At 41.9% G+C, this 24,788-nt stretch overlaps 1 protein-coding gene across 1 annotated transcript in view; it reads right to left on the bottom strand.

Annotated features, from left to right (window-relative positions):
- Lyst (lysosomal trafficking regulator) overlaps window positions 1-24,788 on the bottom strand; it is a 144,391-nt gene that overhangs the window by 3,921 nt on the left and 115,682 nt on the right. The window contains exons 43-51 of the mRNA XM_069998084.1: window positions 20,919-21,059; window positions 19,250-19,467; window positions 18,483-18,713; window positions 14,275-14,464; window positions 12,307-12,443; window positions 8,476-8,574; window positions 4,220-4,359; window positions 3,919-4,016; window positions 500-656 (exon numbers count right to left, since the gene is read on the bottom strand). Of these exons, the coding sequence (XP_069854185.1) occupies window positions 500-656; window positions 3,919-4,016; window positions 4,220-4,359; window positions 8,476-8,574; window positions 12,307-12,443; window positions 14,275-14,464; window positions 18,483-18,713; window positions 19,250-19,467; window positions 20,919-21,059 (1,411 nt within the window). The remainder of the gene's footprint in view (window positions 1-499; window positions 657-3,918; window positions 4,017-4,219; window positions 4,360-8,475; window positions 8,575-12,306; window positions 12,444-14,274; window positions 14,465-18,482; window positions 18,714-19,249; window positions 19,468-20,918; window positions 21,060-24,788) is intronic.

Here is a 24,788-nt window from a genome sequence, read left to right as displayed (position 1 = left end):
ACTTTTTCTAAGAGTCTCATGTACTTTCTTGTCTGGGCTGGCTTCAATCTGTGATTCTCAGATCTCAGCCTCCTGAGTAGCTAGAATTATAGATATAGTCCCTGGTACTCGGCTGTGTTTTTTTTTTGGGGGGGGGCATAACTGGAGTACTTCAGTCTGAACTGACCTCATGCTTAGTATGCAGGTGCTCTACCACTCGAGCTGTGCCTTTAGCCCCTTTTGTTTTAGTTATTTTTCAGACAGGGTCCCTTGCCCTTGCCCGAGCTGCACTTGGACCAAGATCCTCCTACCTAAATTTCCTGCATAGCTGGGATTTAGGCATGAACCACTGGGCAGTCTAAAACAGATATAAAAGCAGATATAAAAACACATTTATGAAAAGGAGGAGGAAGAAGAGAAAAAGAGGAGGAAAAGGAAGAGGATAAAAGAGGAGGAAAGGAAGAGAAGAAGGAGGAAAAGGAGAAGGAAGAAGAGAAAGAGGAATCCAAACTCCTCTTACCTTACAATTCCATTTTCTAATCCCCCAGCAATTACGTTGATGGATACTCCCTCTGGCTGGTTGGAGAAGGCCACAGAACAAATGATCTCTCTGCAGTGGACATGTCCAACAAGGTCCCCGTTCACTGTCCAGAGTCTCAGATCACTGCCCCCGCCAGCTGCAACACCAAGTTCCCCACAGGTCAGCAGATATGGGGTGCACAGCCCGGGAGCATACCTCAGGGGCTGGATGAAGTTCACAGACAAACCAAAATTTAAGCCTCAAAATCACTGCACTGTGCATCTCACATGGGTAATACACAAACACAAGAGTACCAACCCCCACATGAGTGAGCCCAAAAAGGCTGATTCATAGAGACAGAAGGAGAACACAGGTGAGTAGGGGCCAAGATGGGGAGGAGGATGGAGCTTACAGATGTCATGAGGGTTGATCAAAAGGTGTTTTAAATTGTAGTGATGTCTGTATACCACTGTTAACATAATTAATGAGGCTGAATTGTGTATTTCAAATATGGCCTAAAATGGCAAATTGTATGGTAACTCTATTTGAACACACACACACTCCAGTGTCCCCAGGACTCTGCACTGTAGAGCACTGACCTGGAGATATTTTCTAAACAGTACTTAGCTTTTCACAGCAGCTGCCGTGGCCTTTTCTTTTGAGCTTATGGTCTGCTGAAAGGTTTGTTAAAGATGGAATGCGAGGGGAGTGCTGGTCAGGGAAGGTTGTGAGAGTCACTGAGTGCACATTCAGGGCATACTCACAGGCTGGGCTGGCACACAGCCATTGCCCAGCCTGGCCCTTTAGAATGGAAAACCCAGGTGGGCCTGCACCTAATGAAGTGAGCTCTGGACCTGTCTAGCCACACACTCATCCTAGCAGCTAACCTGTACTCTGGACCACCACAAAACCAGGAAACTTCTCACCTGCCCAAGACTATGCATAGCCAAACTGGATGCTGATATTTAACACCAGATTACTGCTACAAATCAACAACTTGGGCACCCCCCAAATCCTTCCATCCTTTCTTAGACACTGACCTGGCCTCAGTCCTCACATGAGGAGGAAGCCATGATGTTATAAAAACAGAAATGTTCAATTACAACATTTCCAGAATTTAGCCAGTATTGCATCTTATTGCTATAAAATACACATCCTATAACAGCCAATGAATTATGATTAGGAGGAATGAGATTTCCAATGCAAATGTTGAGACTTTATGCACATATATATGCTATATATACATATACACAGACATAAATGCATATATCTGCAATTTTTTGCATGTATGTGGAGCTGGGATATGAGCCTAGAGCCTCACAATTGCTAGGCAGGTACTCTACCACTTCAGACACTGCCATCCTTTTTGTTTTGAGACAAGGTGTCATTTTATGACCAGGTCTGTGATCTTCCTACTTAAGCATCCTGCACAGTTGAGTTGACAGGCATGTACCACAAGCCCAGCCACTGCTGGAAATAAGACTCTCATGAACTCTTTTTTGCTCCAAAAAGCTTCAACTATCAAGCCCTGAATCTCGGCCTCCCAAGTAGCTAAAAAGGTACAGGCTTGAGCCCCCACAGTTGGTTTATTTTTATTGTACAACTATGTGATGGCATCCACTGAAAGGCAAAGATCTTAGCCACTGAAAGGCTAAGTCTAATAACGGTCCTGTCTTCTCGACCTATAAGGAAATAGGAGTCTGGTCTGGGTCACTAAATATATTTGGCCTCTCTTAAAAAAATAATTTGCTTCCATTCTCAAGAGGGTATAGTAAACCATGGGTTTCTGATGTCCATTATGCTGTTGTTAAAAAAGTAATTTCAAGAAATATGGTTTTCATACCAAGTGCTTTTATGACTTTTTATATATGTACCAATAGGCCTTAAAAAAGTTGAGAAGGCTTTTTTTTTGTTCAAATTGGGAGAAGTTTGAACCATTACTGTTACTCTCTGCTACTGAGGGACATACTAATACCTACTAGTGAGTTGTAATTACAGCAAAAGTAATTTTGCTTGGAGTTCCCATATGACTAGCTAATCTAGTATCTCCAATGTAAATCACTGCTGGCAGCAGGGAAATAATTAACTTGACAAGACTCAGCTCCCTCAGGATCAGTCCCAACTTGCAAATGTTGCCAAACCAAGAAAGTAGAGAACCTCATATAAACCATCACTGTATTACCCCAGCACCCTCTGGACGTGCCCAGTGAAAGGAGGGAACCTCTGTATAAACCATCACCATACCTTCCATCCCCCCAATAGCCTCTCCATTTGCACAGTGAAAGCTGATGATGGAGAAGCCAAGGAAGAACAACCAGCAAGGTCATCAGTCGTGTGCGCACTGCATGAGGGCTTCTCCCTGACTCCTGCTTGATTCATTTCTTATGACATGATTGACTGGCTGGGGGCTGAGTGGGAGAAACACACCTGAAATTTGTCATCATGACTGAAGACATTTCTTTTCTTGAATAGAACAATGAATGAATGTGGTATAATAAAAAATAAATACTTGGCCTTAGCCCCCAGTTCCTAGTACTGTGCTTCTAAACACCTTGGAATCTACTGTCTTCCGAATTCTCGGTGGGAGGGGTCTGGGTAGCCTGAGGATTGGAGCAGGCCAATCAGTGAGGACACCACAAATGAGAAGATGGGGATTTTCAGACCTTGCTCCTGAAGGAAGAAGAGCAGACCGTTGGGTACCAAGCACAACTATGCATGAAACCTCCATAAAACCCCTACAGGACATGGCCAGGAGCTCTTCCAGCTGGAGGGCCAGAGCAGAGCCTGGTGCAGCTCAGCTCCATGGGAAAGAGGCCCCTTCCAGACCTTACTGTCGTGCAAGCTATCATCTGCCTCCACTTTTCTTTCCTTTATAATGAGCTCTGCCCCTCCAGACCAGAGCAGATCAGAATCCCTGGAGTTGGGTGCCACAGGGCCAAAGAGGATTTGGAGGCAGTTTACCCAATACAGGGGTTCACAGCAGCCTTCTACGCTCCTCAGCCTCTCCCCACACAGCCCCCTCCCCTGCTCAGCCTACCAGGTACCTTTCTATTCCACAAATGTGTCTCCAAACCCAACTCATTGAACATGTGTTCTCTAACAAGGAAAGTAATAAAGCTAGTAACTAAAATAAAATAAAATAAAATAGGTTAGAAAAAAGGCTCTAAGAAAACTCAGATCATCAGGTAACAACAGTTTGTTTAAATGTGCTCATTTATTAGGGGAAGGCTGAATTATGACATTATGAACTCCTGCCTAAGTTAATGCCTGAGTTGGGCAACGTGGCCTTGGGCTTTGTTGTATTTTCACAGGCACACATGCTGCGACTAAAGTGATTAGCCTTGTGAGGGTCAGGGGACAGAGACCAGCTTGGCCAGAGGTGCAGAGGCAGAGCTGTGCTGTAGCTATGGTCATCTCACCTGAATCACACACAGTAGCGATATCCCCTGACGTTTCACTGGCAGAGACAGCTGTGACAGGACTTTTATGTCCTGCTAGACTCTGAACATAGCACAGCCTGAAAAACAACAGATGTGAACTTTCATATGGTTGTTATACAAAATGACATACTATACATTTCTACAGCTCTTTTCCTCAGCCTGTATGCCTGTTTTTCACAAGACAACAGGCCTCCTGTCCAATCTCTCATGTACTCTTGCTAAAAGCTGTAAGGTAGTCACACAGTTTGCTGTGTGGTGTCTGGGGTGGAGCTTCCCCTACCTGTTTAGGTCCCATATAATGCAGGTACCATCTCTGCTCACGCTGATCATGACACTGTACGGCTTGCAGACACACAGGCTGGTTATCTCATCTGTGTGCCCATAGAGATGAACCTGTGCCTCCATCTCTATCTCTGAAGGCTGCAAAGTAGAAATTAAGTGAAGGATGGGATAAAAACCATAACACACCCCAGTGTAACATCTCACACAGGAAAAAGCAGAATGACTCTTATATTCCCATTTGATCTTTTTTTTGGGGGGGGGTCTGGTCGTGGGGCCTGAACTCTGGGCCTGGGCATTGTCCCTCAGCTCTTCAGCTCAAGGCTAACACACTACCACTTGAGCCATAGCACCACTTCTGGCTGTTTTTTTTTCTGCTTATGTGGTGCCTCATGCATGCAAAGCAAGCACTCTACCACTGAGCCACCTTCCCAGCCCCTCATTTGATCATTTCTTTAGTTAACCTAGTTAATTTTTTTTTTCTCCAATCCTGGTGATTGAACTCAGAGCCTGGGTGCTATCCCCAAGCCTCTCTGTGCTCAAGGGTAACACTCTACCACTTGACCCACAGCAGCACTTCTGGCTTTTTCTGAGTAGCTTATTGGAGATAAGAGTCTCATGGACTTTCCTGCCAGGTCTGGTTTTGAACTGTGATTATGAGCTCTCAGCCTCCTGAGTAGCTAGGATTACAGGCATGAGCCACCAGTACCCATCTAGTTCAAACGTTTTTAACAGGCAAAAATGACATGATCCAATTACATCAGCTTACCTGCTTTTCATTTTGGTCCACTGTTTGTTCAATAATGCGTAATTTATAGCTGAATATTGATATGCAAATGATTTTCATTCATATTTTGTACATCCTCCTATAATTATTTACTTTGATACTGTCTTCAAAATTATTTTAATAGATTAACATTCTATAGTTAGTATATCATAATTTGAGTAACTTTCATTGATACAAATAATACCTTTTTCCATTTTTTCAAATTATAGACAGTGACATACATTTTTCATGTATAAAACTTTTGTTTTTCATATTATTTCTTTAGAGTAATTTCACAGTGTTTCACTGGAAGATCAGTAGATTTATAGTTTTTACTTTTGGTGGTATTGATTTTTTTTTTTTTTTGGGTTGGTCGTGGGGACTGAACTCTGGGCCTGGGCACTGTCCCTCTGCTCTTCAGCTCAAGGCTAGGACCCTACCATTTGAGCCACAGTGCCACTTCTGGCTTTTTTCTGCTTATGTGGTACTGAGGAATCGAACCCAGGGCCTCATGTATGCGAGGCAAGCACTCTACCACTGAGCCAACGTCCCAGCCCCAGGCGGTATTGAGTTTGAACTCAGCTTCATACTTGTTAGGCAGACACTCTACCACTTGAGCTATGCCTCCAGTCCTTTTTGCTCTGGCTATTTTTAGGATAGGTCTTGCTTTCTGCCTAAGTCTGTCTGGACCACAATCCCAATTTACATTCCCACTGTAGTTGGGAGAACAGGTAAATATAACAGCATGAGCTGTTGATTGAGATGGTGGGTCTCAAGATTTTTTTTTTTTTTGGCCAGGGCCAGCCTGGAACCTCAATCCTCCTAATCTCTGTATTTAGAATAGACAGGATTATAGGAATGACCACCAATGCCTGGCCAAACTTATGGTTCTTGATGCTGTGTTTTTCCAAGGTGTCACACCAATTGGTGATACTACTATAGTGTTGGCCACTAGGACCTTGTCACTGTCAACAGTCAGGGCTGACTTTAACTGCTATGTAAGGGCTCCACTGGCACATGGAGGCTGGAGGCCACACAGTCCTGACCTTTGTTTTCTTTGTTGGGCTGTTTAGCATCACAAGTATTCCAGCATTTCCCTTTCAAAGAAATAAAAAAATGTAAAAAGAATAAAGAACTAACTGCTGTTTATTTGGTTAACAAATCTTAACATTGTATATTACAATTTATTTCTAAATAAATAATGCCTTAAATATGAAGCATACAATGTATATATTGTTCTACTTTCTATCTCTTCTCCCTTTTCAGAAGCACTAAATTTTGTATTTATACTCCTCCGTCTATATTACCACAGTAAACAACAGATCACATTGTTCCTCATGTTTATAAACACTACACATCACCGGTATTGGGGCTTTAACTCAGGGCCTTGTGCTCTTACTTGGCTTTTTCACTTATGGCTGATACTCTTCTACTTGAGCCACATCAATAGTACTGGCTTTTTGATGTTTAACTGAAGTTAAGTCTTCAGATTTTGTCTATCTCAGTTGGCTTTGAGCCACAGTCCTCAGATCTCAGCCTCTGAGTAGCTAGGATTACAGGTGTGAGCCACTGGAACCTGGATTGAGTTGCTGTTTTTTTTGGGGGGGGGCAGGGGACAGGAGGAGACATAGGGATGCTGTTTAAATAGGAACTGTTAATCTCATGACTTGATTACCAACTAGTGATGAAAAGCCTTACCAATGAGAAGAAAAAGTCTGCTTTCAGGCAAATGTATTTCTGAGGAGAGTTAAGTAATATAAGCCTTCATTAGCCTACCATGACTTCAAAGCCAAAAGAAGCACACGTGCTGTATGTCAATTATACTAGCTAGACCCTTGACCTGCTATATTCAAAGGTATTCTGTGCAGAATTACTCCTGCCTAAAAGCTTAATCTTTTTTTTTTTTTTTTGGGTCCGGTCGTGGGGCCTGAACTCTGGGCCTGGGCGCTGTCCCTCAGCTCTTCAGCTCAAGGCGAGCACTCTACCACTTGAGCCACTTCCGGCTTTTTTCTTTTTGCTTATGTGGTGCTGAGGAATCGAACCCAGGGCCTCCGGCATGCAAGGCAAGCACTCTACCACTGAGCCACCTTCCCAGCCCCAATCTTTTTCTTTTTAAACTTGTACCGCATACTGTGTTGGCATACAACTGAAAATGGAAGAAATGGTGAGAACTAAGAACAAGGCTGTTGGAAATGCAAATGGAAGCAAAAAGTACAAGATGAAGCCAGTTTTAAAAAGCTATGGTATGAAGTGACTCCTGGTGGAAAGGCTTGCAGGAGGAAGGAAAGAGAACAAGGCGGGCTGAGAAGATTAGACATGTACACAGGCATGAGTATCATGTATGAGCAGTGATGAACATCCATATCAGGCCTTAGGAGAACAAAGAAGACATTCTGGGCATCCAACTTTTTGGCTTAGGTTCCTCAGCATTCTGTGTACTGCAGCCTGCAGGACCTCACCTCTACTTCTCCTGCCCCTCTCATGTTACATTCTACCCAGAAAATGACTTGCCACCCCAGACTGCCAGCCTTACTCTTATATTCCAGATTGTCATCCCAGCTGGGTCTTCTGCGGAAATGCTGTCTCCTCTCTTCTCCACATAAGGAAGTGATCACTGAAACCCAGCTCAAGCACACCCTTCCCAATTACCTGACACCTTGTTGGCCCCTCTGCCTGGTGGGAACCTGTCATAGAGCTCATGCTGCCCTCCCCCTGACCTGTGGGAACCTGTCACAGAGCTCATGCTCCCAATCCTGCCCTGTAAGAACCTGTCATTGAACTCATGTTCCCCTTCCCCTTCCTCCCACCCTGTGGGAACCTGTCATAGAGCTCATGCTCCCTTCTGCCCCATTGGAACCTGTCATAGAGAGCCCATGCTCCGCCCCTCTGTGGGAATCTGTCATAGAGCTCATGCCCCCATTAGCCTGCCTCCCTTTCTCTCCTTCCCACATCCCTCCTGGACCACTGATGCCCTGCAGGCTCTCCAGACCTCTCTAGAAAGCTGATGGTCACAGCACACCTGCCTTACATCTGCTAATGGCTCCTTAGGCTAAGTGAGAGAAACAATATGATGGTCCCATTTACACCCCAGGGAGGCCCTGGCAAAAGAACCATAACAAGGGTTTCAAAGAAGGAACCAGAGAGTCTCTCCATGCCAGGAATAAGGTTTCACTAGTAAAATATAGTAACAATGTAACTGAGAAAATTCTTAACTGAAAAATAACCCAGAGAAGATTCTAGATTCCAAAGCTCATCATCCCTTTAACTTGCTGCACATCCTCAACTGTAGCATTGACAGTTGATTGATGGAAGGAATTGGTAAGCTGGAAAAAAAGTATGTGTCATGTGTGTTTTGTTTGTTACCAGACTAGAACTAAATCTGAAGAGTCAGACCTGTGACCTTTCCCTTTTGAAGAGCTGGTGTAGAAAAGACTGAAGTGCAAAGGTTTAGGCTAGTTGCATGCACTATGATGATACTGCTCAGGACCCACCGTGCCACTGGTGAACCTGTTTGTATAGGCTGTGATGACACCACACTTGCTCCCGGTGAACAACTGGCAGCTGTCAGGCACCCATGCACAACTGGTCACCTAAAAAAAAAACAACAAACTGAAGATTAGCATGAGGAGAAAGCATGGGAAATGCTGCTGCTTTTCTGACAGATATTTAAATTATGACAGGGCCAAAATTTTTCAGGAAACCTCTCACTCAAAACAATTAGGATGGTACCAAATGTAGCCATAGCATTTTCTGTAATGTTAGGGCAGACATTTAAAATTGTTTCCAGATTAAAAGGTGTTATAATACATAATGTGTGATTTTGTATGCTGATATGCATGTGTCACTTGTTCCATACAACTTTAACAAAGCACTCTGAAATTGACTAAAGCTTATTAACTATGCATTTGTAATGTTCCACACATTTACTTTTTGTTTCCCCAGTCCTAGGGCTTGACCTCAGGGCCTGGGCACTGTCCTTGAGCTTTTTTTGCTTAAGGCAGTCTACCACTTGAGCCATAGTGCCACTTCCGGCCTTTTCTGTTTATTGCTACTGAGGAATCAAACCCAGGGCTTCATGCATGCTAAGTAAACACTCTACCACTAAGCCACATTCCCAGCCCCACATTTACTTCTTTAAGACAAGGTTTCATTGTGTATTGGTAAGGTTGGCCTGGAAATTGCAATTCTTCTACATTTACTTCCTGAATGCTGGGATCACATGTGTATGTTACCATGTCTGGCTTTTATTTTTTACTTTTAGCATTTTACTATTTTTATGTTGCTGAAGGAAATCAGGGCACATGTCAGAGGTGTTGCTTCTAACAGTCACAGAGGAAGAGGAGATGAAGAAAGGTGGTGGCTGTCAGCCATGGACCTCGGTACCTCTTCTGCCCTCTGCACCTAGTCATGTCTCAAGTCTCCTGGTTCAGAGGAAGTAGTTGTCCCTTATAGTTTAAAACTGTTTGGTGGGACCAGCGAATGTGTGTCAGTCTCTGTAATGTTAGAAAATGACTGTCTTTGGTCCTTCCTAACTTAGGTACTTCTAAATCTCACTATACCACCAGGGTCCACTATATTCAACTGTAATTTTTTTTTAGTTTCTTTCTTTACTACTTCTAAAGGTTTATAAGGATTGATACTTCCTAAGCCTTAGTCTTTCAAAGAGAAAATGTACTTTGAAAATTTTGTAGACTAATACTAATTCTGTCTTGCAATTCCCATATGGATGCCTCAAGCTCTTTTGCAACCTAGTTTACATCACAAAATTTTAATGATCATATTTTTTACATACCTTGCTATTTTATCATTCTAAGGGTTATTTCATTATAGCTTATTATTCCTAACTATGCTAAAAATAAACAAAATTAAAATAGACTCTCCCAGAAGGATAATGCAATAAGCTAATGGTTTTCCTGCTGCATTGTTCAAAGTGTCACCTTTCAAGGACGCATACCAGAAAGCAGAGGCTCCATTCTTGGAATCTGCCTTTAGCTGAATATAGCTAATAATTCAGAATTTTTAATTTCCTACTATTAGTAACAAAAGATGTTCCATAATTAATTATGAGTCAGAACTGTAGACTGATGATGATGATTTGTCCACATAATCTAAATCTTAGAAGGTAGAGTCTTCATATGCTACATTCCTATATGAATATTCAACTATATAGCAAATTAATGAACAATGTATTTCAATGGACAAATGAACTGTAGTATTATGACCCAGTCATTTTCCAGAAGTACTCTCTTACACTATAGTTTACCACAAGAATTGGAACTACCCTTTTTGGCTACAAAGACTTATAAGAGCATTCTCTCAGCTTTTATGACATCTGGGTGCCAAATTTTACATGACAGAAATAATTTTGTAATGTTTAGGTTGTTGTATGATATACATGTATATTTGCATGTGTATAAATACTTCAGCCTCTAAAAGGAAATTATGCACTTGTGACAATGTGGACAGACCTAGAGGACACTATGTTGACTGAAACTGCCAGGAACAGAAAGACAAACACTGTGTGATCTTGTCCATATGTGGAAGGGAAGTGCATGGAAGCAGAGAAGAGACCAGTGGGTGCCAGGAGCTGGGACTAAGTCCCAGGGTGGATGTGTTACAGTGTCTAGAGTCACTAACACTATATTGCATATTTGAATTTTGCTGGGAGTACATCTTCACTGTTCTCACTACACACACAATGGCGGCAACTCTAGGGAGGTGATGTGTAAGTTATTTAGAGCAATTGCAGAAATCATTTTATAATGTATATGAAAATATCACACTATACTTTAAACATATATAGTGTTTTATCAGCTAATTATACCTCAATAAAGCTGGAAAAGTTAAAATCATGCCATATGAAAGTAAGAACTATATTTAACCTTTTATCAAGCCTTGGATCTGCTAAATTAATCAATGTCCTTGGTCAAATAACTTGATAAAATTAAACTTTGTCTTTACAGTGAAGAAACTTTCTACAGTGAATTAGAAAGCTTCCTGAAGGTCATTTCTTCACCTTTTTCCTCTGTCCTGTCTCCTACCAAATCTATCCAATGGGTTAACTAGTGTATCCCAACTTTAAAGAAATAGAAGGAGTCAGAACAATAAAAACCCTTAAGATTTTGATGAAAATGATGATAGCGTATCTGTATCACTGCTCTGTCATTCAATGAATACAGATACAAATTTTTTTTCTTCACCTTTTCACTAGGGAAGTCAAGATGTTTGTAAACCCACAGGTACTGATAACATTAGTGAGTTTTACCTGGTGACAAATCTGTTTATGTTCATATGTTATTCAGATATTATGACAAGTAGAATATATATACTTTACCCCCAGCCCATAAATTCGTAACATCTCCAAAAAGGAGACTTACTCTATGTTTTTGCATTTTCATTTATTTTTATAAACTCATTTCCAATTGAGTTATACTACCAGCTTCGGTGTAATTTATGGTTTTCACTTGCATATGCCTGGACACATATTTCTGCCTGTACAAAAATGCTGTGATTAATATAGGCTGGTATGTTTCAGCCTAAGAAAACATCTAATGTTATTATACTGGCAAGACAGAAATGAATGGTGATGACCTACTGTTCAGCCTAGAGAATGAGGCATTGGTCTCCCAACTCTCTTTGCTCTTGCTGCTAACAGCTCTGCAGAGCTGCTCACTCAGCTTACACAGTGCACATGTGTACGCATACATACGTGCATGCACATGCTGAGCTGGCAGCAGGTGTTACACAGGTCAAGGAAGTCAAAGAATAGTAAGAAAGTCCGAGGAGGACAGACAAGAAGGCTGTCTATTCAGTGCAGAGCCTGTGACAGTCATATATCACTGTGTATCTACCTGCACAGCATTTAGAGTTCATAGGTTTCATGAAAACATTTTCACAACCACTTGGGGAGAAAGTAGTATGAGTACTATCATCTCATTTGGAAGAGGAGGAGAGAGATTGATGAGTTACTGCCAGGAAGGACACGCATAGTGAATGCAGCTCATGAGATGGGAGACACAGAGTCCTGCTACATCACAGGCTGAACATCTGATTTGTTTAGGAAAAGTGAGGTTACAAGAAGGACACTACAGTTACTGAAGATGACCTGTGACAGAGCAAGTGGACACGAGGAGGAAAGCAGTGCTGGAGTCAGCACCAGGGTACAGTGATTGCCATGAACACTCAGCAAGGACAGGCAGGTTCAGGGATACTGAAGAGTGGTGGTGGGGAGTGTGAGCCATCAGCCAGACTAGCTAGAGTGCTGGCGTGCAGCTGCTGTTCTCACTCCTTTGTGAAGTACAGAAGTAAATCAACATGATTACCTGGTGCTGTTGTGAACCTTGAATGAAATTGATTGGGGGCTCACTTTGCTTACTCTTCAACCTCAAGATGTTATCGGCATACCCCCAGCTCAGGATGGCAGACCACTGGATGTCAGTGCTGTTCATGCTTCTCACACCTCAAGGAAAAGGAAGGAGGTAGAGTTGTTACTGTGCAGAAGTCACAAGACAGCCAAACAATAGCAGGTTAAATGCTGAAGTGTATATACATTAGAATGCACAGCCATCTTCATCCCCAAGATGCTAACAGGTTGCTAAAGGTGGAATCAGACCCTTTTTTATTATCACTGTTGTGACTTGGATTTATCCCAGTCACATTTACAAGAATTCCAATGAAGAAAATTTGATCGCTAAATACTATTTAAATAACAACGGAACTGGGATCCACTCACTTAGAATACAAGCTCCCCGCAATGTGAACTGCTGAAGACTTGGGCTGCACATTCTAAGACTTCAGACCCTTAAGATCAAGATTGTGCTAGCACACAGCAGGTGCTCAATTAACCAAGTTTCTCAATCGATTTCCCTGCTTTCAGGAAGAGAAATTCCATAATGTAAATGGTATGCAAGAAGTCTGTCTTTCCAGTGTATAGAGGTTTACTGGAGTCCCAGAGTCGACTCAGTGTGTCAGGGTCTGAGCAAGTGTGTTTGGAGGAATTCAGATCACTGCTTCTAAAGAACTGGTCTGTACTGGGCTTAAGGTTATCGAAACCATCTCAGAAGCTGGTGCAGTGTATCCCACATGGACAGACAAACAAAATAATATAGCAACCTTGTATAACAGATCTCAGTATGTCCACTGCGGCCAATGTCCTGCCTCTCACCTGTCTGCTGAGCCTGGCCCCTGCGCTGTCTCTGTGTGGGCTATGCTGCGAGCCCACACAAGGACCATGATACCAGCTGAGTAAGGGGTTACAGCTAAATGGATACTCAGACTTTAGGATGAGCCAGGCCCTGTGCTAAGCATTTCCACATATTTTCTTTGAATTCTCCCAGTAAATTATCATGGGAGGAGTCCTTTTGCCATTCCCACATTATAGACTGCACACTTTGAGGACACAGTGAACAGAGCTAAGGGTGACCTTGGGTACTGGGCTGGGATGCCAGAGGCCTCAAATCACACTAATTCCCCGAACACACTTGGATCCTGACAAATCTCTCATCCATTCTGTGGGGGAGATTGTAGCTAGAAGGTAGCTCTCCAGGGCATACTAGGGGCCCAACTGTAGTGGTAGAAATCAAACAGGATGAGCATTATACCCCACACATTTACAACCCACAATGTTGAGTGTCCCATTCTAGGAAGAGAACAAGGTATGCAGATCAAAGGCAAGAAGGCACCCTGGCTGCAGGCTGGCTTCAGGCAAACATGCCAGCCACCGGACTTGACCATTAAGTGCCCTTGGCTACCCCTCTCAGCTAGTACCAGTGCCTGTGAAACTGCCCATTTGGAAGGGGGCAGGGGTAATGCAAGTGGAAAACAGCCCTAGTTCTGAGTGTCTGGTGACCTTCAGAAGTACAAGGTGCTCCCCTACACACAGTGCTCCTGTGCATGGGCCTGTCCAGGGTAGGAGAAGAACAGGACTGCTCTGATACTCTTCAACTGCTTCATTCTTTCTGTCTTGCCCCATGGTGACCATCGTTCACCACCCCTGTCTATGTGGGCATCGGAGCCTCTCAGGTCATTTCTATCAAGCTGACAATGTTTCATCTTGTGAGCATTACCATGGATTCTCATCTCCTCTAACTCCTCCTTTCACTTTAAGTGATGCTGGAGTTAATTCTCACCATTCATAGACTAGGTTCTAATTCCTACTTTACATTAAGTCACCACAAATTTGAGCAGAGATTTTTCCCTAGAAGGGAAAATCTTAGAAGTCAAACAAAGTATCAGCATACATGTAGATCTCATCGACAATACCCAGAATGACTCCCATCATTTTATTGTACCTTGTTCCTTGCTGTAGGTCATCAGAAGACAGAAATTTCGGGACAAACCACAGATCGCTCTGGTGGGCAGTGCCTGGAGAGAACCAAACCTTTCTCCGTGGGGCTGGCTGAAGCAGACCACAGGCATGGCAGCACTTGGGGAGCCTACATACTCACCCCACTTTAAGCCTTTTATCCAGGACAGAGGGCTCTACAACCAAGGGAAGTAAAAAACATGAGATTGTTGGGAGTTTTTTAAGCCAGTAAATATAGAATTATTCAAATTTTAAATTCTAAACTATGTAGAGGGCAAGAATTATTTTATAAGTTTTGACTTCCCTTTGCTTAGCATGTAGAACAATGCATTCTTTACTTTTTTTTTTTTTTTTGGTCTATCTCTTTTGTTCAAGGCCTGTGCACTATCACTTTGAGCTACAGCTCCACTTCTGTTTTTTTGGTGCTTAATTGGAGATGAGTCTCATGGGGACTTTCAGCCCAGGCTGGCTTCAAACTGTGATCCTCAGACGTCAGCTTCCTGGGTAACTAGGATTACAGGTTTGAGCCACTAGCACCTGATGCCATACTTCATTTTTATTCTATAGTTCTGGCCTTGCTTGCCTGGAAGTGCCCAGTTAATAGTTGAGAACTCTTTGAAACTGAAGCAAAGGGAAAAAATTTTGCTAAGCACATTTTCTCTTCAGGCTAGCTGAAATAACTAAAAGTGATGATATGGGACTATGATACATATTAAGGTATAGGCAGTAGAGAAACGCTCATTAACTATAAACTCTGAAACGCAAGGAGCCAGGACATAGCAGCTTCTCATAGGATGCTGGATACAAATGGCCAAGACTTAGTGAGAGAGCACAGACCCAAGAGCATACAATACTCAAGAGTGCAGCCAGAGGTTTCCAAGAACATACAGCTGGATCTGAACCTGTCTTATCTGAGGGAGATGGTATGAGGAAAGGAGTGGGCAAATGGAGGGGGAGGGTGGGTGAATACAGTGATCATACTCAATGTCCATATGTGAAAATGGAACCAGGTAACTTGAGGGGGATGGGTGGGGATGGGAGATAGGGAAGAAGAATGGAAAGGGTGACACTGAGGAAGATGCACTGTACTCATAACTGACATGTGGAATTGAGCATCTTCTATACAGTTTTTAAAGATAGTAATAAATAATAAAAGAAGAATGTGGAGCTTGAAGAATGGCAAGATGTGTTTGGGAGGAGTGGAGAGAGGGGCGTTTAAACACCTGTGCACACTGATGAAAATGATTTCCCCACTCCAAGTAAAAACAATTACCAGGAAGCCAATCAGGAGAAAAAAGTCTTTTAGAGTAAACAGCTTTTTAGAGTGCCTCCCAGCAACTTTATTCTTTACATTCTCCTTTTGACTGTTTTATACTCTATCATAATCTCTTCTTTGCCAGTGGGTTTTGTTTTAGACATTCAGTTTTAGACATTCAGTTGTTTTACTTTCTCACAGGAAATTCCTCATAAATCTAAAACAATAACATACTAAGCAAATTTCAGCCATTTCCATGGAACCCTAATGATTTTCATTGTAATTATGTCATTTTTGGAGGTTCCTCAAAAGACTCCACATAGAGCTCCCCTATGACCCAGCAATCCCACTTTTGGGCATTTACCCAAATGTTTACAAACAAGACCACACTAAAGCTACCAGCATAACTAGGTTTATTGCCACATTATTTACTATAGCTAAGATATGGAACCAACCCAGATGCCCCTCAGTAGATGAATGGATCAAGAAAATGTGGTATATATACACAATTGAATTCTATGCCTCCATCAGAAAGAAATACATTGCCCCATTTGTTAGGAAATGGAAAGACTTGGAAAAAATTATATTAAGTGAAGTAAGCCAAGCCCAAAGAAACATTGGTCCCATGGTTTCCCTTATTTGCAATATCACTGTATTTGATGTCAGTATAATTTGTGGAGGGGAAGGGGAAAAACAAGTCGTTTAAATAAGGATACAGGTGGACCCATTGCAACAATGAGAAGTACAAGTTGTTATGTCAAAAACGAACTTTACAACTTTGGTGGGGGCGGGGGATTGGGTGGGGGGGCAGAGGGAGGATGGGAAGGGATGGGAAAGAGAAGCAAAGGAGGAGGCTACAATGCTTGATAAGAAATGTACTCATTATCTTGCCCATGTAATTGTAACCCCTCTGTACAGTATTTTCACAATAAAAAATAAAAATTAAAAAAATAAAATAAAATACCAGGTGCTATGGCTCATACCTATAACCCTACCTACCCAGAAGATAGAATTTGGGAGGACTGGAGTTTGAGGCTAGCCCAGACAAAAGCCTGGGTGTCTGACAAATGCCTGTCATCCCAGCTACGTGGGAGGCTGTAGGTAGGATTACTGCTAAGGCTAGTCTAGACAGAAATGTAAGACCTTATCTGAAATACAACTTTTTAGCTGCTCTTTAGCAAATATGGGCTGGGTATGTGGCTCAAGAGGTAAAGCATCTGCCTGACAAATATGAGACCCTAAGTTCAAAACTTACTTAAAAAAAAAAAGTACACAAATCAAAACAACATTGAGATATCACCTCACCCCAGTTAGAACGGCAAAAATCAAGAACTCTAACAACAACAGATGCGGGGATGTGGACAGAAAGGAATCTTACTTCATTGTTGGTGGGAATGTAAACTTGTTCAACCACTTTGGAAAGCAGTATGGAGGTTCCTCAAAAGACTTCACATAGAACTCCCCTATGACCCAGCAATCCCACTTTTGGGCATTTACCCAAATGTTTACAAACAAGACCACACTAAAACTACCAGCACAACAGTGTTTATTGCAGCATTATTTACCATAGCTAAGATATGGAACCAACCCAGATGCCCCTCAGTAGATGAATGGATCAAGAAAATGTGGTATATATACAAAATGGAATTCTATGCCTCCATCAGAAAGAATGACATTTCCCCATTTGTTAGGAAATGGAAAGGTTTGGAAAAAATTATATTAAGTGAAGTAAGCCAGGCCCAAAGAAGCATAGGTCCCATGGTTTCCCTTATTTGCAATATCTAGTATATGCATGAGTCAAGCGGAAAAGGTCAGATAATGTGATGTCAGGAAAATGAACCCTTAGATATGTATTTTAATGTTTTTTTTCTTTCATGCATGTGTTTCTAACGCATTTATAAGATTATCTCTTTGTTGCTTTGTATGTCCCTCCCCCACAGTATAACCCCTGCTTTCACTGTATTTGATGTCAGTATAACTTGAGGAGGAGATGGGGGAAAACCAGTTGTTTAAGGATACAGGTGGACCTGTTGCAACAATGAGAAGTACAAGTTGTCATGTCCAAAACGAGCTTTACAACGTCGGTGCGGGGGGGGGGGAATGGGGGGGAAGGAGAAGGATTGGGATTGGGGGGGAGGGGGGAGGCTGGGAAGAGACGTGAAGGGTAAACAAAAGGAGGAGGCTGCAATGCTTGGTAAGAAATGTACGCATTATCCTGCCCATGTAATTCTAACCCCTCTGTACAGTATGTTCACAAAAAAAAAAAAAGTACATATCCCTTGGGGCTCTATTTCTGCCACCATACCATTAATTAGGGGAATACAGAATACGCAGTTTGGGTGGCACAGAGGAGTGAAGCAGTGGACGTGTATGGGAAGGCTTGCTTGAGTTTCCAATTTACAGGAAAAATTATACCAACTCTTGTTTTTACAAGAAGTATTTTCTATAATTACAAGAAGCTTGTGAAGTTCTTCTTTAAGTGTAAACCAAACCATTGCTCTCACTGGCCAGTGCTTCTGGCTGTAGATGAGGGGTAGGAACAGGCCATGTAGAGTACACAGGCACACCACACGCTCACTGTGCTGTCCTGACAGCTTCTCTCCTCTTGCTTACACAATCCTCTTAATTATGTGGCCACCTTGGGGGAAGGGAGACTATTGCCTGGCACATCAATTCTTCTTTCCTCAGAGCTCCTCAGGCTCTCTTGATGTCGCCAACTACAGCTACAGTACAGAAGAGAGAATGAGCAAGAGGGTATTTTCATGTTTTCACACACAGGACATTGCTCTAGCTGCCTGTACATCGTACATTGGCTGGCACAAATCTCTAGGCCAGAGCTTGTCATGTCCATTTCTTCATCCACAGAATCTGGGCAAGGGCCTGGCACTAAAGATACCAATCAGGCTTTGCTAAATTCTACAGAAACCAAACTGACATACCGGATAGGTAATTTCTTTGACCTGTTCCCGGGTCTCCCTGAATGCAAACTGAACCAACAGTCCCACGGCAGCTGGGAGCTCTCCTTCAATGTTGAGCTTGGCTCCAGGTCTACTGGCATGGGCTGTGTGGAACAGTTGGCGAGGGGTCTGCCCATAGGTTTTTATCATGGTTTCTAGTGCTCGTCTCTGAACTGGATCTTCCACTGCAGAAACATCCATTCCAAAATAGGTCTGTAGATGAAAAGAGTAAAAGAACATGAATGAGGTATAGCTACAAATATAAAGCAAGACTCCACCATAATGCCAAACAGCAAGTTGCTGTACTTTAGGCAATGCTCTAGTTGTCTCTATTTCAAACACAACTGATTAGATACAAACTGATCAGATTAACTATCTATCATGGGTAACCTCATAAAGAGTGAACAATATTTCTGAGTATGTAAACAAAAACAATGCATACTTCCTGGTGCTAAATTCAAGTGTGTTTATGAAACTTCTTTTGGGCCCATGATCATCTACTTTATGAATATACATATTTAGGTACAGAAAAGTTAAGTTTCTACAAAAGGCTAATCTATCCAACAAAATACAAAATACACGTGAAAGTCTAACAACTGCCATCCTCAGATCTCAGCCTCCTGAGCAGCTAGGATTATAGGTGTGAGCTACCAGTGCCCGACTTAACTTTGGCATCTTAAAAGAAACATCCTAATAGCCAATTTTAAAGCTTCTGACACCTGTGCAGATTACTTTTAAGATTTACTTACAGCAGGATGGAAAACATTGATGGCTTGAACAGAAGCCTTCCCCTTTTGCTTGTACCCAAATACCAAGTCAATCCAGTGGCAGATATTCTGGGACACATGGTCAGACTCGAGAGCCTGCCGGTGGATGAGGATAAAGAGACGAGGATCATTCCGTGCCCACGGAGGAAGGTTGACGTGATTAACCCGCTCACCATTCTGACGCACACCAAAATCAAATCCTAAGGGAGAAGATGAAACCGTGGATGTTTAGCTCCCAGAGTACACTTCATCTAGTCTACTGAGCAGGACTTATGGGTCTTGGAAACAGGGGATTGTATAATACAACCAGGAAAGCAGCAGTAAGGGGCTGGCCTGTCTAGCAGGACTCATCAGCTCCCCTCCTCATTTCCCTACAGGTGGGCTGCATGGACAGATGGCATCCTATGGAAATCTGAGATCTTTCAGTTGTACCCTTCTACCACTTATAAAAGGTTAATCTATCCAACAACATAAAAAAGTACACATGAAAGTGTAACAACCATGATCCTCAGATCAAAAGGCAGAAAACCACAGCCCATGGCGCCAAGGTTCCTCTCTTTGATCTTCCGATACACAGAGCTTAGCTATCTATTCAACTGTAAATGAGACCAAAATGAAACCAAGGCTTTATACAGCCATTTCTGGATTTCGGACATTACATTTCAGTAAATTTAACAACCTTTATATTGAGAAAAACTAGTTTTACAAAGTTACTACCAAGTAAACACACTCCTAGAATGAACTGTTATAGTATATCAAGTTTATGGCAAGTGTATCAGTCTGTTCTAACTTCCTTTCTGCTGACATATTCCTAAGCCAATAAAATAATACCAACACACCCAATAAAAGGGTTCTTCTACAATGTCAGTGAGCTTGCATCTAACTATTTTATTAGTCTGCTAGTGTAAAAAAGACCTTAGTAATACTTATCTTTATACTTTGAAAGTGGATGCAGTGGTATACCTCTGCAATCTCAGCATTCAGGAGGCTGAGACAAAATGCTCCCATGAATGAAGTTAAGAAGACAATACAAAGGCACCTTACAGGGTTAGCTGGTCTTCTAGTAAGGTGCAGAAAGGCTGGCCAACATCACAGATCAATGGTGTCATAGAAGGTGAACTGTATCCACCAGTCTCCTGTGGTTACCATGCCATTCTGCTTAGAATGTTTTATTCCTATCTCTGATTTCCTCATACATTCACCTAGCTATTCAGTAATCTACATTTTTGCTTTTAACAAATTCATGACTCTTATGAATATAACTTCTTTTTTTTTTTTGGTTGCTTGTGGGGCTTGAACTCTGGGCTTGGGCGCTGTCCCTCAGCTCTTCAGCTCAAGGCGAGCACTCTACCATTTGAGCTACAGCGCCACTGAATATAACTTCTATAATCAGAAGAATAATTTGTATAATAAAACTGAAGTATATGCTTACAAATAATTTTAACAGTTGAATAAACTAATTGTCCTATAAAAATAGAATTGCCCTATAAAACACTAAAAATCCTCAAGCTTGCTTTGAAATAAAATAATATACTTAGAGGAATGAATTTCTCTTATTTGGGTACTCAGGAATTAGGACTAAGAAATGGAAAAGTAACCTATCATCCTAAGCTCTTAAAAATTATAATTTAGAAATGATCCGGAGGCTTACCTTCTCGGTTAACTAAGAACTCAGGAAGATAGAAAAACTCTGGAATAAGTTCTTTCACATCAGTCATGGATTCAAAAGATGAGAGGCGCCAAGTCGTATTGGTAGAATGAAAAGTTCTGTCTGGAATGTCAAAACTTTGATCTACAAATACAAATAACACAATTAAGATAAAAGATTTAGTTCCATTTCAAGCCTGCCATAGCATTTGCTACTCAAAATAATTTAAGATACTAATAGAGACATGACTCACGTAGAGGTGGGCCTGAGTCTCAAGGTGCAAGTCCTGAGTTCAAATCTCAGTACGGGCAGATAGAAGGACAGAAAGGAGGACAGAGGGAGTGAGTCAGCCAAGTGCTGGAGGCTCGCTCCTCTAACTCTAGCTACTTGGGAAGCTTTGAGCAGGAGAACTTCAATTTAAGGCCAGGTCAGGTAGAAAAGTTTTATGCCAAACTCTGGGGTATTATCCATACCCAGTATGCAAGACCTTCTTTATTAAATGAATACCTAATAACTTTACATTTGACTGGGTATAATAGCTCACACCTGTTATCCTAACTACTCTAATACTGGCAGATCTAGGCTAATCTGGGCAAAAAGTTAGCAAGTCTATCTCAATCAGTACATAAAGAATGTGGAAGTGCATATAATCCCAGTTATGTGGGAGGATCCTGATCTGAGGCCTGCCCCAAGCAAGTAACAGGAGATGTTATCTAAAAAATAAAGCAAAAGATGGCTGGAGATATAGCTCAAGTGGTAGAGCTCATGACTAGCAACCACAGGATCCTAAGTTCAAATCCTGGTACCTCCAGATGAAAAAATAATAGGTAAACAGGTTTCTGCTTTTGCTTTTTTAAATGGATAATGGGATGTAAGTATGATAAAGTACACTATGTGTACACATGACAGTAACATAATGAAAACTACTGAAACCTATTTTAAAAAAGGGGGGGGAGGACAAATGGGACTGAGAAAAAGTAATATAGACAGGGTAAAGTTTGTCATAGTACACTATACCATATGGATGTAAAGATCACAATAAAACTTTGTATAATTCATAATGTATGCTAATAAATTAAACAATAATCTCTTCCTTTCCAGGAAGCAAAATTATTCCTTCACTTCTAATTGCTAAGACAATTTGTTCTCCATATTCTTGGTTTTAAGGTAGGCAGTTTGTTTTTTTAGATGGTCTAACTCTGAGCTAAAGCACTGAATAAAGTTTCCTATGAGGCTGGGAATGTGGCTTTGTGGTAGAGTGCCTGGTATACGTGAAGCTCTGGGCTCCATTCCTCAGTTCCACATAAACAGAAAAAGCTGGAAGTGATGGCTATGGCTCAAGTGGTAGGGTACTAGCCATGAGCAAATGAAGCTCAGGGACAGTGCCCAAGCCCTGAAGTCAAGACCCAAGACTGACAAAAAAAAAAAGTTTCCTATGAACAAAAATCAAAACTAAGCACACTCTTGTTCATTAACTACTAATAATCAAAACTAGTTTTGGCTTGTTATTTTCTTTTCTTAGTTTAAATTTTTTTTGTTATTTTAAAGGCTATGTACAGAGGGGTTATAGTTACGTAAGTCAAGTGATGAGTTTTGGGTTTTTTTTGGCCAGTCCTGGTGCTTGAACTCAAGGCCTGAATGCTATCCCTGACCTTTTTTGCTCAAGGCTAGCACTTTACCACCTGAACCACAGCTCCCTTCTGGCCTTTGGGGTAGCTAGCTGGAGATAAGAGTCTGATGGGTTTATTTGCCTGGGCTGGGTTTGAAATGTGATCTTCAGATTTCAGCCTCCTGAGTAACTAGAATTATAGGTATGAGCCACTGGCCCCACACACAAATCAGGTAATGAGTACATTTCTTTCTGGACAGTGTCACCCCTTCTCTTGCTCTCTCCCAGTTGTTTTAATTTTTGAATTTGCATACATTAGAAATATATGGGCTTCCACTTTCCCTGCCTTGTTTTGGCCAGCAATGATGTGATATACTGCTACAGGCAGGCCAGCAAGAAGAAATGAAAAGTCCAGCAGTGAATGAGCTTCTTAGGACTATACCAATCGTCTACAACATCTCTGGCATCACTCAGCCATGAACCTGCCTTTCATATAGAGCATAACAAACTAGCAGCATTAGCAAAGGAAGAGTTCCAAAAGGATGTTGTCTAATTCTTTATCCACACCTCAGGGCTCTATCAAGTAGCTTTCTATACTAGTTTCATCACTTTGTCATGTAGTTTGCTGTGTTAGATAGCACTGCCTGCCCACTAAACAAACTCTGGGAAAAATTAAGATTTATAAAGGTTTACTTTCTCCCAGAAGGTGAGCGGGGACATTGTGTCAGGCAATGGTGGGGTCACAGCATCTACAGTGGACTAGGGAACTGTGGAACAAGAGAAGCACACATGGATTCTGATCAAATTTTAAGATGCTCTGGCCTATGCCAACTTGGAGTGAAGTGAGGATGTGCCACTGGCATCAGAGGCCAGGGATGCAACTAAAAATATTATGCACAGTGCAGCCCCCTCAACAAAGAAAGTATGTAGCTCAAAGCAACTACAGTGGCAATTGTGGAAACCCCTGAATTATACCATAAATCAAGACATAAACTCAAGCCAGCATGGTGGCTCATGCCTACTTGGGAGGTAGAGATCAAGATTTGTGATTCAAGGTCAGGCCAGACATAAAAGTTTGTGAAATCAATCTCAATCAATGGCTAGGTGGCTGGTGCAAAGTTATGTCTATCCAAGCTTTGGGGAAAGCACAATGGTTGGACATAATAATCTGTCATCGGGGCTGGGAAGGTGGCTTAGTGGTAGAGTGCTTGCCTTGCATGCATGAGGCCCGGGGTTAGATTCCTCAGCATCACAGAAGCAAAAAGAAAAAAGCCGGAAGTGGCTCTGTGGCTCAAGTGGTAGAGTACTAGCCTTGAGCTGAAGAGCTGAGGGACAGCGCCCAGGCCCAGAGTTCAGGCCCCACGATTGGATCCCCCGCCAAAAAAAAATCTGTCATCATGGTGACAAAGGGCAGCCCCAATAGAAGGATCAGAGTCCAGCCAGCCTGGACACAAAGTAAGATCCTATCTTGAAAATAAGAAACATATAGGAGAGTCTGTGAGACCCTTACTTCTAATTAAGCTCAAGAAGTGGAGCTGTGGCTCCAAGTGGCAGTGCTAGCCTTGAGCACAAAAGCTCAGAAACAGCACGCAGGCCCTGAGTTCAGCTCTCAGGATTGGCAAAAGAATAAATAAATAAAAAATAAAAAAATCATGCTTAGCCAGCATGAGACCCTGAATTCCTTAGTATCAATAAAAATTAATTAATTCAAAAGCCAATAGAAATCATTTCAAGCTAATGTATGAAAATGAGTAAGAGTTAAGGTGGTATCAGGGTTTTAAAAACTTGTGCAAGTTGGGCACTGGTGGCTCATGCTTAAACTCCTAGCTACTCAGGAGGCTGAGATCTGAGGATTATGATTCAACGCCAGCCTGGGCAGGAAAGTCCATGAGATTCTTATCTCCAATGAACCATCTTCTGGTGGTTCTGGAAGTAGTGCTGTGACTCAAAGTGGTAGAGCACTAATCTGGAACAAAAGGGCTCAGAACAGTGCCCAGGTCGAGTTCGAGACCTGTGACAGACAACACACACACACACACACACACCACAACACAATACACAACATAACCAAAACACATACAACCTTAAGCAAAAATATACCATGAAGAAAATCTAATACTATATACAAATATATTTATAATAGTCATGAGTGAAGATTGAGATTTTAGATGAGTGGAAAATTTATACATTAATAAAAACAGTCTTCTGGGTGGAAATGTACAGCCCTTACTTAATCTGCAAAAGACCCTGATTTGATGCTCAGC

This window comes from Dipodomys merriami, unplaced genomic scaffold, assembly GCF_024711535.1.
Source record: "Dipodomys merriami isolate MVZ:Mamm:240054 unplaced genomic scaffold, mDipMer1.0.p SCAF_51, whole genome shotgun sequence".
Taxonomy (NCBI): domain Eukaryota; kingdom Metazoa; phylum Chordata; class Mammalia; order Rodentia; family Heteromyidae; genus Dipodomys; species Dipodomys merriami.
This window is presented reverse-complemented; position numbering and strand designations above follow the sequence as displayed.